This window comes from Salvelinus namaycush, chromosome 7, assembly GCF_016432855.1.
Source record: "Salvelinus namaycush isolate Seneca chromosome 7, SaNama_1.0, whole genome shotgun sequence".
Classification (NCBI taxonomy): domain Eukaryota; kingdom Metazoa; phylum Chordata; class Actinopteri; order Salmoniformes; family Salmonidae; genus Salvelinus; species Salvelinus namaycush.
The window spans coordinates 57,274,932-57,291,189 of record NC_052313.1 but is presented as its reverse complement, the minus strand read 5'-3'; the positions used below and the strand labels follow the sequence as shown (position 1 = coordinate 57,291,189).

The following is a 16,258-nucleotide window of genomic DNA, read 5'->3' as shown; positions in this document are numbered from 1 at the left end:
GTAAAAAGTCAAGGAGTCTTAATACTTTCCGAGTGCACTGTAGGCGCCAGGTTCATCTGTTTGTGCCAAGAACTGCAACACTACTGGGTTTTTCAAAAGTTTCTCCTGTGTTCAACTCAATATTAAGGTGTTTCCTAATGTTTGGTATACTCAGTGTGTATCTCTTTAATACTATAGAGTCTGTGCAGACAACATTCCTCTGTATCACCATAACAAGGTAGTATGAGGTCATTATGGAGCTATAATTAACATGCAAGTCAGATCATGTTTGGCATTTAATCGACTGTAACAATTTTAGCCTTTTCTCATCTGACTGCAGTTCAACCCTGGGCAGAATAGTGTGTGTGTGTGTGCGTGCGTGTAGCGTGCATGCGTGTGTGTGTCTGTCTGTCTGTCTGTCTGTGCATACATACAGTACATGCGTGTGTGTTTGTGTGATCGCTTGTGTCCAGACTCCCTACAGCCAGCTCTGTCCTGAGAACGTCACAACAACTTACCCCACTCCAAGCAGTTCATCAATGTCAGAAGAAAAAACAAAAACAACATGTGAAAATGGAAATCATATATATCCTGCTGTTCTCCTACACAAGGCTGCTTTTCTACACTGAAAATGGCACATATGTAGCAAGATATTGTAATAGCAACGTAGCAAGATGCTGTAATAACTATGTAACAACTTTGTAGCAAAAACATTGTATCTGGTTGTTGTGTGAATGTACTCGAGTTATATGTTTCAAGATGTCAGTATCTGTTTCTACTCTTAACTTTTTCGTTTTCACCCAGTGTCTGGCCGTCAGACGTGAATGAAAAGCAGTCATTCATAAAAACAAGACAAGCTCGCTCACCATTGGTCACTGGGGTCCAAAGAGCTCTCTGAACGTCAATTGGCCAGTCACTTGAATGGCATTGTGTAACAACCAATTGGCGTGTATTATGGTGTCCTCTATTTTTGCTTCAGGGAAAACCGGACGATTCCATTCAGAAATCCACAGTCAAGCTTTGTGTGAGAAGAGCATAGACGACAATCCTGAAAGAACGTTTGCAACAGCGTGGAGTGAAACAGAACTTATTTTCAACATTGCAAAGGAATTAAATCTTCGCAAATGTGAGTTTAACATCAAACTATCAACCGCAACAAAAAGATGCGTATAAGGTTTTTGCGTTAGTTTATTTCTAGCGCCTGTAATAATGCATTTACTTTGACCGACTTGCGTCCGTAGAATGCACGCTCTCTGCCAAGCATTTTCTAGCTGTCTGGTGAGGGGGGGCAGAAATGTGAACGCCATTTTATATGTATCTTAATTTGGCAACCATTTTCTTATTTGTAGTCAAATGTTTTTACAGTACTTACTTTGACGTGAGAATGTTTATGTTGCAGTATTTTGACTTGCTACTGCGCATGCAGCATCTTCATAGATGATTCTAACATTTATGAATGGAAGGTTCGACCCCCCCTTTGCTCAGGGATCAAATTTCACTTCATTGAGAAAAACAAGCTGGGGCCATGAGAGGGGGAATAGGAAACGGTAGAGGGAGGAGGGACTGGGGTGGGGAGTTTAGCTACTTCTTGAACTGGCTCAGATTTTCTTTGCTGAGATTAACCCTCTCCTACCCTGCTGCCCTGAATAAATAACTTTATCCAATACTTGTCAAATAATGCTGAAATTTGATATATGTTTTTGATTCAGATTATTGCATGTATACGTTTTATATGTTCTATTATGAAGATAGTTTATCCAATTGTTAGATATCAAGGACTACTAAACTCAATACTCTTATTTGCATCCTATTTTTGAACACTTCAAAACAGCTCCCTCCTAGTCATTCTACTTATTGTAATGTCAACAGTCTCATCTCCAAATAGCTTACTGTGCCTTGCTGCCTTGCTTATGTAAGAACTTTGTCCCCAGCGTATTGAGTACATGCTCATTGGCATAGTGTACAGCCGCCAGCACTGCGATGCAGGGAGGAATACGCAAACAACACAAAACAACACAAACACCTAAGACAGAGGAAAGGAACAACTGTCTTATCCTGAAGGCAGGCTGGCACTATGCCCTAGTGCCTACTTTAGACCAGGAACCATAGGGCATAGTGCACTACTTTAGACCAGGACCCATAGGGCATAGTGCACTACTTTAGACCAGGAACCATAGGGCATAGTGCACTACTTTAGACCAGGACCCATAGGGCATAGTGCACTACTTTAGACCAGGAACCATAGGGCATAGTGCACTACTTTAGACCAGGAACCATAGGGCATAGTGCACTACTTTAGACCAGGAACCATAGGGCATAGTGCACTACTTTAGACCAGGAACCATAGGGCATAGTGCACTACTTTAGACCAGGACCCATAGTGCACTACTTTAGACCAGGACCCATAGGGCATAGTGCACTACTTTAGACCACCGCCCATAGGGCATAGTGCACTACTTTAGACCAGGACCCATAGGGCATAGTGCACTACTTTAGACCATAGAGCATAGTGCACTACTTTAGACCAGGACTCATAGGGCATAGTGCACTACTTTAGACCAGGTCCCATAGGACATAGTGCACTACTTTAGACCAGGACTCATAGTGCACTACTTTAGACCAGGTCCCATAGGATATAGTGCACTATACAGGGAATAGGTTAGGTTGCCATTTGGGAAACATCCTATGTCTGTGTTGACGTTAGATAACAGGTGATTTGGGTATAAGCTACTGACCAGGGGGCACACTTTTCTCTGCTCTCCACAGAAAGAACAGACAGACGGACGAGCGCCTCCTGCTGCTACAGTCAGCCCCTCCTCCCCCTCCACCCCTCCAACTTCAGTCCAGAGGGAGTGAAGATATTCAGGCAACATGGACGGATTTTATGACCAGCAAGTCCCTTTCATGGCCCCCTCTAGTGTGAGTATTTGGACTACTATGATTTTGATCAAAGCACTAATCTGAAACTTTTCATAGTGTATTAAGATAACGATGACTTTTTAGCATACATGGATGCTTGGGGATTTTTGATACCGATCATGTTTAGGCTAATCATTGTTAACACCGATGCAATCACTAATGTTGTAGGTGTTGTAAACATTGTTCTAGCAGAATTGTCCCGTGGAAGAACCAGTGAACACGCCATTTAATGATCGGAAGAGAAAGTTTGTTGACACTGAGCTCGCCCAGGACACAGAAGATCTCTTTCAAGACCTCATGCAACTTCAAGAGACATGGATTGCAGAAGGTGAGTTCTGATCTTGTATTTCAGTAGCTTTTCAATCTTGCATCATGCTTCTTGTTTTTAGTAACATCAGTGGTTTACCCGAGGCTATTGAATCAGGAAATACTGGAAAATAGGTTGTTATTTAGAACTTTATACCACTTCCTCTTTTAAACAAGTGTATCATAAATATTTACTGAATTTGACTGTACTGCATCATAAATATTTACTGTATTTTTGACTGTACTGGATCATAAATATTTACTGAATTTGACTGTACTGCATCATAAATATTTACTGTATTTTTGACTGTACTGCATCAAGTGCCTCATATATATTTACTGTATTTTTGACTGTACGGCATCAAGTGCCTCATATATATTTACTGTATTTTTGACTGTACTGCATCAAGTGCCTCATATATATTTACCGTATTTTTGACTGTACTGCATCATAAATATTTACTGTATTTTTGACTGTACAGCATCATAAATATTTACTGTATTTTTGACTGTACTGCATCATAAATATTTACCGTATTTTTGACTGTACTGCATCATATATATTTACTGTATTTTTGACTGTACGGCATCAAGTGCCTCATATATATTTACTGTATTTTTGACTGTACTGCATCATAAATATTTACTGTATTTTTGACTGTACTGCATCATAAATATTTACTGTATTTTTGACTGTACTGCATCATAAATATTTACCGTATTTTTGACTGTACTGCATCATAAATATTTACCGTATTTTTGACTGTACTGCATCATAAATATTTACTGTATTTTTGACTGTACTGTATCAAGTCCATTATATTTGTTCTATACAGCATATTAAAGGGACTCAGCAACGTGGCATGCCTTCCATCAGTTAGTCATTTAACTCTCTCTGTCCCCTCTTTCAGCTCAGGTGCCTGATGACGAACAGTTTGTCCCGGATTTCCAGTCGGATAACCGTAAGTACCAACCAATTAAATATTTACGTACGTGTATGTGTGTTACAAAGGGGAATCGACAGATTCTGCTCCTGCATAGTTGCACATTTCCTAATTGATCCTTTAATTCCCAGACATGGTCTTTGACACAACATACAAGCATCACAAGCACAACAAGGAGATGTACTGGTTTTCCAATACCAGTCTTATCCAGTTGGCATATTAACTCAGTGCGTCACTAGTCAGTGAGTGTATTTTTATGGGTACGTGGTTAGGGTTTCGGGTTGCCTATGTAGGCTGAGGGCTAACATTAACGACAGATTTGCCTCGTCGAAAGCAGAAATCCAATTGATGTCATTGAGCCCTGATTAAACCAACCTCCGCTCACCCTGCAGTTGACCTACTTCTGCCCTGTAGCCAATCAGTGCCCTCAATGCACACCTTGCTTTTTTGTTTTTATATATTTTTTGTGTATTTTTTTAAAACTGCATTGTTGGTTAAGGGCTTGTAAGTAAGCATTTCACTGTAAGGTCTACAGCTGTTGAGGTAGATGTATTTGTCACATGCGCCGAATACAATTTGATTTGATTATTGGATTGTAGGGATTTGTGTTCAAACAAAGGCGCATAAATAATAGGGCTACCTCAGAATAAGACGTTACTCACTTGGTGAAGATCAAGAATCTTGTGGTTTTATACCAGAAATCCCTCAGCTCTCCTCTTTGATAGTCAACCCGGATGAGGAAAATCCTATTCTCTGATCTCTGCCCAGATCCACCACATTAACATCAGAGGAAATAAAGAGAGAACGGTTTGAAACGGGGAGATTTTCTGTTGCATTAAAGTTTTGCTACGGTGGGCCTTACTTAACATGACCCAGGTGCACCATAGCAGCCTGGAATGGCCTTCCATAGAGTCCCAACCGACCAACCACAGCTCTTGGCTGCTAGGATGGGCTACGTTCCAATCCAAGCCCACAGAACCCTCATGCTGTTTGCTTTGTACTCATCTCCTCTCTCCTTTCTCTGTCTAGAATAATATATGCATGAGGTTTGAATGGAAGCTTTTGATTGGGCTCCAGACAGAGCTGTAGGCCTGGTGTAGTTGCAGGCCTGGGTTTCAAGATGTGAAGGACCCTGTGGAGGAAGAAAGAGTGTTTTTAGAGGCCCGGTATCACCTTGTTTCCCTGTAACGTTGTATTTCATTGTCGCGGATGCAGCTAGTGACATTTGTAATGCAGTGTGTACACACTGAGTGAATTGTGCCGTGGCACAGCCAGGCGATTGTTGTGTTTGCTGAAGAGTCTGAGTGTGTGTGTACGGCGACGGGGTTGGCATGACGCTCCCTAGTTTGGCACGCTGCCAGTTGGTCTCACAGACCCTTCATTCAGCAGGCCTCCTCTCTCGTGTGTGTGTGTGTGGACTCTGCAGCTGGGCAAAGGGGCAGTGTCCATAGCGATCAAATGGCATAATGCCATCATCTCCTTACTCCTTCATTTAGCAATGAACTTGGCTGAGAAGTGAGAACACACTCTTATTAACTACCAGTTAGTGATTTAAAGAAATGTTGCAAGATTTGCCATTGCAAATTATTTGAAACCTGAGATTTAAATGTCTTCTGGCTGCACTTGAGAGTTGCACTGTGGTTCTGTAACAGACAGTCCAGTTGTTTGAGGTTTTCCAACTGAAATATAAAGTGTTTCAGTCATAGATGCTCGGTGTTCAAAACTTTAGCTTATAATGGAGGTTACTATGGACACTGAGAGACCCCATAACGTGAGTGTGTGTTGACTTCTTCTGGCCCGTGGCTGCGGAAGCTGAATGATGGCCGTTCTGTGGCACAACAGGAAATGGGGAGTTGATGTAGGCACAGACCCAGCCTCTGACAGGCCCAGCCTCTGATGCCAACACAGCACCCAGTTAAAGTCCTACTGTATGTACAGACACACAATGGCTGCCTAAGTTACTGACTGGTGGTGGAAGTCGGAGCAGATTGTTCTGGTCTGTGCAATTGAATACAAAGGCATCTTTGTTACTGGTCTGATTGTTGTCTTGGAAACAATAATTTAAAAAACTAGTGAAAGTACGCTGTTTGTCTTTCAGTGCTGGGTTTATAGTTTTCCCTCCCAAATGGAAGGACAGATTTACAACCTCACCAATTCACTAAACAACAAACATTTGGGAAGTTGTAATTAAAGACAAATCCCAGCATAGGAGACACATTTGATCATTTGATAGAAAACTATTTAGCTTCTTATTCCTTAGTGAAACGCACAAAACAAGAATACTGATTAAATATATTCAACGTAGTAATTCTTTTGTGAATCTTTGAAATGGCATATATTATGAATTGCAGTTTAAAAAAAATGTTTTTTCCTTTCTTTCTTCAAAGTAATGTTCCATGGACCTCCAGCCAATAAAGTGAAGCGAGAGTCCAGCGCCTGCAGAGATCTGTCCCCCTGCAGTCAGGAACAACAGAGACTCACGCTCTACACAGACAAGTGCCTTTACAGCTACAGGTATGTTACAGTACACACTGAGACGGACCAGGTTTTGACACCCCACATAAATTGTACTCTCAGTAGCAAGAGGTATTTTCAGTTACAACCAATAAAAGAGGGTAAAGGCATAATAAAGTTCTCTACTAAGACATTGCTTAATTAGGTATACCTAAATCAAGTTGATAAGGCCTGAGGGGGTGTGTCATATGGCCAATATACGGGTGCCTGGATACAGCCATGAGCCGTGGTATATTAGCTATATACCACAAACCCCCGAGGTGCCTTAGTGCTATTATAAATCAAATGTTATTTGTCATATGCTCCGAATACAACAGGTGTAGGTAGACCTTACAGTGAAATGCTTACTTACAAGCCCTTAACCAACAATGAAGTTTTAAGAAAAAGTGTTAAAGTATTTACTAAAATAAACTGAAGTAAATAATTAATTAATAAAAAATACGAAAAATTAATAAATAAATAAATAATTAAGAAGCAACAATAAAATAACAGTAGCGATGCTCAGTAGCGAGGCTCTGTACAGGAGGTACAGAGTCAATGCGCGAAGGGCACAGATTGGTCGAGGTAACATGTACATGTAGGTAGAGGTAAAGTGACTATGCATAGATAACAAACAGAGAATAGAAGCAGCGTAACAATGGTGGGTGGGGTGGGGTCAATGCAAATAGTCCAGGTAGCCATTTGATTAGCTGTTCAGGAGTCTTATGGCTTGGAGGTAGAAGCCTTTTGGACCTAGACTTGGCGCTCCGGTGCCGCTTGCCGTGCTGGTTACCAATGTAATTAGAGCAGTAAAAATAAATGTTTTGTCATACCCGTGGTATACCACGGCTGTTAACCACCCAGTTTATAATGTCAGATAACACGCCGTCAATATGTAATGTTAAGGCCACAGAGAGAATACAGCCATACTCTACAGGCCCAAGTTAACCCCTTCCATCTCCCTCCACAGTGCCTACAACAGGAAGCCACTTGGCATCAATACTTTAACCCCGCCCTCCACACCCGCCTCACCCTGCAGCCCCGCCCCCACCCCGGGGACACACCCCCTACAGAGGCAGATCACGTCCCCTGTCCAGGCGACACACCCCGGCCACAGTCGTCCGACTCACGGGCACAGCCCATCCCACCACCGGACACTCCCGCCACACCCGAGCCAAAGCCAGCCTTTCGCCGTGCCCCGCCTACCTGTCAATCACTCCGATGCCTCCTACAGCTCAGAACACAGGTGAGTTGGCACCATGTGTTGGCTCAGGTTGGCACCATGTGTTGACACCATGCACTGTTTGACCCCATAGCTTGTATATCTTGGTTGTAAAGCCATGATTGGAACTACTGTAGGCTGGGACTCAGCATGCATGTTCAGTGCTACAGTTGAAATCCCATTGTTGTACGATTCTCTGGTTTAAAGACCCTAATTGACAAATTTGTCCTTATTTTCTCTCATTCCCCCATTTCTCTCATTCCCCCTCCCCAGGTTCCAGCGGCAGCTCTCTGAGCCATGTCTGCCTTTCCCTCCGCCTGACGGTGCCGCCTGTACCCCTTACCCCCCTCAGCCCCATCACCCCCACCGGGCCCCCCTGTCCCGGGACGGCCGCCCCATCTACCAGCGGCACCTGTCAGAGCCCTTGGTCCTCCTCCCTGCTCAGGGCTTCAAGCAGGAGCTGGTGGACCTCCGCTACACCGAGCAGGGGGTCCCTACCATGGGCCCTCCCCGCACCCCGTTCCAGGGCCTCTCTATCAAGCAGGAGCCCCGGGATTTCTGCTTTGACCAAGGTGAGCCCTGGGGAATCGCTGGATGGCAACGGTCTTTGAGGCTCAGTTTCCCACTCATAGATTAGGCCTAGTCCTGGAGTAAAAAACATGTTCAATGGACAATCTCAATAGGAAGTGCTTCTCCTTCCATGCCTAGGCTAAATCTGAGTCCGGACAGGAAGGCCCTAATGGTTTGGAAGTAGCCCAAGCTGTCTAAGTTAGATGCTCCTTTGAGAGTTTAGTGTATGCGGCTAAAAGTACAGCGATGGGGATAAAACAGTAAGCATGTTTCAGACTGATGTGGACACCAGTATTAGCAGTAGTGGTTGGGTATGTAGCAGGGTAGCATTCTGAGACTCTTCTCTCCTAAGCTAAGATGACCTCATTTCACTACTCTCCATGTCTAGGCCACTTTCTGTCAGTGATGTAACAGTCAAATCCTCTTAAGTCCCGGCTAAGAAAACCCCAGGGGACTGTTGAGAGACCGTTGGCTGTGTGAGAATGTATGTCCTTCTTCTGCTGGGTATTATGTCACTAGGCTAATGGCTACTTTAAAAAGATAGCGTTGGAAAATTAAGTTAGTAGTAAGAATCTATTCAAAGAAACACCTATTAGTTTTTGTATCTTTCTTTTTGTCTATCTTTCTGGTTTGAAGAGCACGTGTTAAAGATAAATATGTCTAATATTTTCTATTTTCCCTCGTGTCTTACAGAAATGCAGAACTGCCCGTCTTCTTTCAGGAAGTCCTGTAACTTCTACCAAAACAATGATGGGTTGGTCTACGACGGAGAGCCTCATCTGTACAGCGACGACACATGCGTGGTTCCAGAGAGACTAGAAAGTAAGATATTCTTCCATAAATTGCTATGAAATACAAGGGCTTGCCTGGCACAATAGAACCCCTGGAATTGTCCCAAAAGTGCAAACCCCATCCATCCAGAATCGAACACTGAAAGTATTTAAAAAGAAACGGATACTATTTGAACCTCTGACTGGTTTGACACAGGGCTTTAGGTGTAAATGGCAGCAGGTAGTGAATCCTGGTATCTGACATCTTCTCGTTATGTCATGGCAGCGTGGATGCCTGAGTAGAACCAAGGGGCCTTGGACAGAGAACGCCTGTGTGACATGAGCAGAGCCTCTTATTGTATCCCCACGCTCAGACTGCCAATCACTGGAGTCTTTCATCTGACTGTGACCACGCCACTCCTTCATTTACACACTCACTCCCGCTTTCCCCCTCTCCTTCTGTCCATCCAGGCAAGATCAAGCAGGAGGCCGGAGTGTTCCGTGACGGACCGCCCTACCAGCGCCGAGGTTCCCTGCAGCTCTGGCAGTTCCTGGTCACACTGCTGGACGACCCGGCCAATGGTCACTTCATCTCCTGGACCGGCCGCGGCATGGAGTTCAAACTCATCGAGCCCGAAGAGGTCAGTTGGCAGTTGGTCAGCAGGCAGAGCTGTGGTCCTAGTGAGTTTAGAGACTTTAGGGCTTCTTGGAGTTTTTCATCATTATGTCTCTAGAGTGTTGAGTGTTTCAACAGGTCATGATAATAGTTGTTACGCTGTGCTTACAGGAATAATCACACAGTATTACTAAGGCAGTAGAAGTGACACACCAGAAACGAACCAAAGAGCTTGTGTATGTATCTACAGGTTGATCAGAAGAGTTCACCTTGATTTGAACCTTTTCTCTCTCCTCTCCTGTGGCAGGTGGCTCGGCGCTGGGGCCTCCAGAAGAACCGGCCTGCCATGAACTACGACAAGCTGAGCCGCTCTCTACGCTATTACTATGAGAAGGGCATCATGCAGAAGGTAAAGGTAAATTTTAATTTAATTCAAGTCAATTACAATTTTCTGTTTTGGGTCAAATTCAATGGAGGCTTTATGAATTGATGGAAAACATCACAGTACAATGGAGAGCTACATTGCACCAATACATAGTACATTGGTTGTATATAAGGACAGGTCAGATGCATTGAGAGTTTCAGAAGGTTGGGTATAAAGTCAAACGTTATTTTCAAACTACTAGCGGTTGTGCGCGGAACGACTGTTTAACTTCCTCTTTGGGTGGGATCAGGTGGCTGGAGAGAGGTACGTGTACAAGTTTACGTGTGACCCCGAGGCGCTCTTCTCCATGGCCTTCCCTGACAACCAGAGGCCCAGCCTGAAGCAGGACCCGGACTGCCTGCCACCGTCTGCGGGGGAGGACGACACCACCGTGCCCCTGGCCCACTACGAGGATGGCTGTGGCCCCTACCTGGCCGACGGAGGGGAGCGGTGCGTCTCGTTACTGGGCTTCCCCGATAACTATTCATTCTGAATGTTCTGACTAATGACGGAATAAAGACAGCTGTCATACCCCTACCCTAAACCCAAACTCTCGTCCCCTAACTACACACCACTACCCTACCCTTTGTCCCATAACTATACACTCCTACCCTTCTCCTCATCCCCTAACTACACACCACTACCCTACCCCACATCCCATAACTACACACCCAGAGCCCAAACCATAGTCTCATAACTACAGACCCAGAGCCCAAACCCTAGTCCCCTAACTACACACCCAGAGCCCAAACCCTAGTCCCCTAACTACACACCCAGAGCCCAAGCTGCTGAGCGGATTTGGAGCTCTCTAACCCCCCTCCCCTACTCCTATCCCAAACTCAGCTCCTCTTGCCAGTCTTGAGATTACCCTCCCCAAGTCCCAAGGAAAAAACTGTCAAACCTGAGACGGCCATCTTGCTTCTTCTTTGCCCTCTGTTATCAAACTGAATTGTGGCGAAAGGTCCACATCCTCATCAACATGAACTGAGTGATCTCCCTTACGGGGGTTGAGCGAGGACACGGTTCACGTGATTATAATGGGACTCAAGTAATGGGCGCGAGTGTGCCAGGATTGTAGCCAATAGCCATGCATTTTCCACAATCTGCTAGCCAATAGCCATGCAGTTTCCACAATCTGCTAGGTACGAGTATGACAAATAATGGCGAGGATATAAAACATTGCCCTTTTGATATAGCAATCGCTTTATGGCTTGATCCCAAACAGAGTAGCACACTTGACACGCTCACAGGGGCTTCACCTTGGAGAGAAACTACGACTCCAATGAACCTTAGTACCACAGGTGGTGATGTAATGTAACTCTGTATGCAATGAATGGGCCAAACACACAGGCAACCGACTGTTCTTATTAATCCATAATACATCGTACGACTATAAAGAAGCTGGGACACGAGTACCCCTGAGCAAGTTGCGAGCTAGGACTCGCTAGCTCAGCATTCTCTTCAGACTCGGGGGATTGTTTTTTTCTCTCACCCAGAAATGTAAAACCTTCTCGGTGCTGTTTTACTCCGGATGTTGGCGTGTCCTACCAGATGTATCTTTCCAAGATGTTTTTTTTAGCTCTTTCATTTGACTCATTTTGTCGTAACATGTAAAAGGGACACGCATACAAAACAGTATTTTTTCCTGAAGTGTGTATTGAAAATACATGTTTATGTACTATGATGATGACAAAAGTACTGTCACGCAGTCCCTTCTCCAAAAACTATAACTGCCAATAGTAAGCTAAACAGGGGGGACTCTACTCCTCGCATTGTTTTCTCACAGAAAGCTGTACCAACCTATTGCTGTACCATTCAAGTTCTGCTTTTCGTATAGTTTATCGGGGAGTATATGAAACAAACATCTAAAATGTAAATGTATATATGAATATATTTTTGCAAAGTCATATGTTTTGACATTGTACACGCTGGAATGTTTGGCCTGGTAACTGGTTTGCATCCTTTAATTCTTGTCATGAAGTTACGGTGTCCATATTAGGATACATCCCCCGTCTCTGCAGGAGTTGTCTGTCAAGTCCTGCAAAGACTGAGGCTGTCCTAATATGGACACCGTATTAAGGCAGTGGGTTGGAGCCTAGAAAGAGCTCCCCGTTGACTGAGTGGTGGGCTGTGTCGGCGTCACACGTGTGTAACACTATATTTTGATATGATTCTGTCTATATGTGGGTTGGGGGGTGTCTTGTCCACGACGTTGAGGTTTGCTGGCACTTATACAACTGACCCTTCCCCACAAATACAATGTGTGCCTTCCACTGCTTTTGGTTGATTTTCTATACAGGATACAATAAACTATACTTTCTGCTTCAAACTGTTGTATTGAGTCTCTTCCTATTCTGACCAACCAATCTAGCTTTCAGTGACGTGTTACTGTGGTTCAAGTTGAGTTGGGTCTTTTTGATTGAATTCCACTTGTTATGAATGTATAACATCTGACACATTCCTGATTTCAGGATACAGTATTACAATAGTCCTATGAAGAACAGGCAATAAGATGTGGCCTTTAGAATGGCACCTGTACTTAAGCCTTGTTCACCCTGCAGGCTTTAAAGGTCAAAATAGTTTGGTTCTTCTAATCTGTTTTGGAATACTGACTGCCCAAACAGCAAATTACAAGTGATCAAATCGGATTTGTGTGTGTTCAGACTGCTGTTATTTTCTGACATGGTCACGCTAGTTGTGATACTGTTGTAACAACGTCATAGTAACGAAAGGTGTGTAGGCTGATTGGTGGTGCTCGTGCTTCCTATCACTCAGAAGTTATGTAGCAAGCTAAGGTGACAACAATGGCTGCCATAGACGTTTCCCAGTTGCTGTGAATGTTCAAATTCATGGAGGAAGAACACTTTTAAAACCTCAAAGGATAAGATAATCAAACTGTCTAAACAAGTCCCTTTTAGGCAAGCTACAGCAATCAACTAGTTTGGTGTTTCCCAAGACAAACAAAAAAGTTTCAGAACCTCTGTGTGACATTGAAATGTAGCGAATGTAATTGAAACTCCTGTGGTTCCAAATATTGGGGAAGATGCCAGAGCTGAGGATGATGTTAAAGAGTTTCACTTTAGCCAATTGGAATTTGTGGTCTGTATATTATATCATTACATTTAGGATACCATCAACCCCACAGGCCTTTTTGGTTGGAGGGTTTGTATTTTGTCCTGTAGTTCATTCAATGTAATTGGAGAATCCAGTGGGTTCTGGTAGTCATTAATAGCTGATTCTAAGATTTGTAATTGATCATGTATATGTTTTTGCTGTTTGTTCATTTATTATAGGGCCAAAAATATTGGAGAAGTGGTTTATCCATACTTCTCCATTTTGAATAGATAGCTCTTCGTGTTGTTGCTTTTTTAATGTGTTCCAATTTTCTCAGAGGTGGTTAGATTATATGGATTCTTCAGTTACATTGAGCTGGTTTCTGACGTGCTGTTCCTTCTTTTTCCGTAGTGTACAGTCGTGGCCAAAAGTTTTGAGAATTACACAAATATAAATTTTCACAAAGTCTGCTAACTCAGTTTGTATGATGGCAATTTGCATATACTCCAGAATGTTATGAAGAGTGATCAGATGAATTGCAATTAAATGCAAAGTCCCTCTTTGCCATGCAAATCCACGGAATCCCCCCCAAAAAATTCCACTGCATTTCAGCCCTGCCACAAAAGGACCAGCTGACATCATGTCAGTGATTCTCTCGTTAACACAGGTGTGAGTGTTGACGAGGACAAGGCTGGAGATCACTCTGTCATGCTGATTGAGTTCGAATAACAGACTGGAAGCTTCAAAAAGAGGGTGGTGCTTGGAATCATTGTTCTTCCTCTATCAATCATGGTTACCTGCAAGGAAACATGTGCCGTCATCATTGCTTTGCACAAAAAGGGCTTCACAGGCAAGGATATTGCTGCCAGTAAGATTGCACCTAAATCAACCATTTATCGGATCATCAAGAACTTCAAGGAGAGCAGTTCAATTATTGTGAAGAAGGCTTCAGGGCACCCAAGAAAGTCCAGCAAGCGCCAGGACCGTCTCCTAAAGTTGATTCAGCTGCGGGATCGGGGCACCACCAGTACAGAGCTTGCTCAGGAATGGCAGCAGGCAGGTGTGAGTGCATCTGCACGCACAGTGAGGCGAATACTTTTGGAGGATGGCCTGGTGTCAAGAAGGGCAGCAAAGAAGCCACTTCTCTCCATGAAAAACATCAGGGACAGACTGATATTCTGCAAAAGGTACAGGGATTGGACTGCTGAGGACTGGGGTAAAGTCATTTTCTCTGATGAATCCCTTTTCCCATTGTTTGGGGCATCTGGAAAAAAGCTTGTCTGGAGAAGACAAGGTGAGCGCTACCATCAGTCTTGTGTCATGCCAACAGTAAAGCATCCTGAGACCATTCATGTGTGGGGTTGCTTCTCAGCCAAGGGAGCCAAAACTCACAATTTTGGCTAAGAGCACAGCCATGAATAAAGAATGGTACCAACACATCCTCCGAGAGCAACTTCTCCCAACCATCCAGGAACAGTTTGGTGACGAACAATGCCTTTTCCAGCATGATGGAGCACCTTGCCATAAGGCAAAAGTGATAAGTGGCTCGGGGAACAAAACATCGATATTTTGGGTCCATGACCAGGAAACTCCCCAGACCTTAATCCCATTGAGAACTTGTGGTCAATCCTCAAGAGGCGGGTAGACAAACAAAAACCCACACATTCTGACAAACTCCAAGCATTGATTATGCAAGAATGGGCTGCCATCAGTCAGGATGTGGCCCATAAGTTAATTGACAGCATGCCAGAGCGGATTACAGAGGTCTTGAAAAAGAAGGGTCAACACTGCAAATATTGACCCTTTGCATCAACTTCATGTAATTGTCATTAAAAGCCTTTGACATTTATGAAATGCTTGTAATTATACTTCAGTATTCCATAGTAACATCTGACAAAAATATCTAAAGACACTGAAGCAGCAAACTTTGTGGAAATTAATATTTGTGTCATTCTCAAAACTTTTGGCCACGACTGTATTTTAGCTCTCCTTTCAGACCAACCCTCTTCACACACCTCTCTGTCCTACCTAACACCAGCCAGAGCCATATAGTGGTCAGAGCTATGCCAGGTCAGGGTTTCAGTTGACTCCACTGAGATAGGCGGTCTATTTTGAGGCGGATTAGCTATTGAGGGAAAGGCTTGTGCTGAGGACTGTGTATATGGTTGCAAATGGATGGTATATTACTGGAAACGTTTACCAGTAAACTACCAGAAGTTTGGTAGCTTTTAAGTTTTTTATTTTATAAGATGACATCTAGTGGCCTTTTGGGGTACTTCAGATTATCACAGGTGTCTGTAATTATCTCTGTCCCTCTGTGTGGCCTTATCACATGGAAAATAATCAATTCAGATGATACCAACAAAAAAATATGACAAAACTGTAAAACATTGTCCTAAATATAAACCATAGTGGATAACATTTGTGTTTAATATGAGGGTTTCAGCATAAAATATGCTAAATTTTTTTTTACACACTTTTATTTATTTAGCTATGTTAATATGTCTTTGTAATATTTTTGCACCAAACTGGTGGCAGTTGCGAAAAAAGTCAGTAGTTGATTGAGTTACAGTTGTTACAAATACTGTTGAAAAGATGCTTTTCTCATTAATTAGGCTAAATGCTGTTGAACCATATGGTCTATCCACTAAAAACTCAATGACAATATGGACACAGATATAAAAAAAAAAAACATATGCATTTTTAAAAAGTTATTCAAGTATAAATTACCAAAGTTACCATAGATAACCTGTTAATTACCAAAATTACTAAAGATTATTTTAACTTTGGTAAATTACCAGTAGATTTACAACCCGAACTGTGGAGAAATGAGGGTAGAGTTATGAGCTTGGGAGTGAGAGGGTAGAGTTGTGTTGTTCAGTAGGGAGAGGGTAGAGTTGTGTTGTTCAGTAGGGAGAGGGTAGAGTTGTGTTGTTCAGTAGGGAGGGTAGAGTTGTGTTG

At 43.2% G+C, this 16,258-nt stretch overlaps 1 protein-coding gene across 3 annotated transcripts; it reads left to right on the top strand.

The window, feature by feature from the left end:
• Nucleotides 1–997: 997 nt before the first annotated feature.
• LOC120051500 (ETS translocation variant 5-like) lies at nucleotides 998–12,572 on the top strand. 3 transcript variants are annotated; one of them, XM_038998396.1, is made up of 11 exons: nucleotides 998–1,105; nucleotides 2,746–2,898; nucleotides 3,091–3,226; nucleotides 4,116–4,166; nucleotides 6,536–6,662; nucleotides 7,612–7,887; nucleotides 8,137–8,435; nucleotides 9,127–9,255; nucleotides 9,675–9,844; nucleotides 10,127–10,228; nucleotides 10,494–12,572. In XM_038998396.1, exons 2-11 carry the CDS (start codon nucleotides 2,851–2,853, stop codon nucleotides 10,734–10,736), a joined length of 1,581 nt encoding a protein of 526 aa, XP_038854324.1. In that variant the 5' UTR covers nucleotides 998–1,105; nucleotides 2,746–2,850; the 3' UTR covers nucleotides 10,737–12,572. The 3 variants fall into 3 exon arrangements, with proteins under 3 accessions (XP_038854324.1, XP_038854323.1, XP_038854325.1); XM_038998395.1 differs by having other exon boundaries at nucleotides 10,127–10,234; XM_038998397.1 differs by having other exon boundaries at nucleotides 3,067–3,226; nucleotides 10,127–10,234.
• Nucleotides 12,573–16,258: the final 3,686 nt, after the last annotated feature.

What these genes read in the sequence shown, in the direction of transcription:
- LOC120051500 (XM_038998395.1), top strand. Translation starts at nt 2,851, where the DNA reads ATGGACGGATTTTATGACCAGCAAGTCCCTTTCATGGCCCCCTCTAGT. An exon ending in AGAGACATGGATTGCAGAAG is followed by an intron (nt 3,227 to 4,115) that starts GTGAGTTCTGAT and finishes CCCCTCTTTCAG; the next exon opens with CTCAGGTGCCTGATGACGAA. An exon ending in TCCTACAGCTCAGAACACAG is followed by an intron (nt 7,888 to 8,136) that starts GTGAGTTGGCAC and finishes CCCCCTCCCCAG; the next exon opens with GTTCCAGCGGCAGCTCTCTG.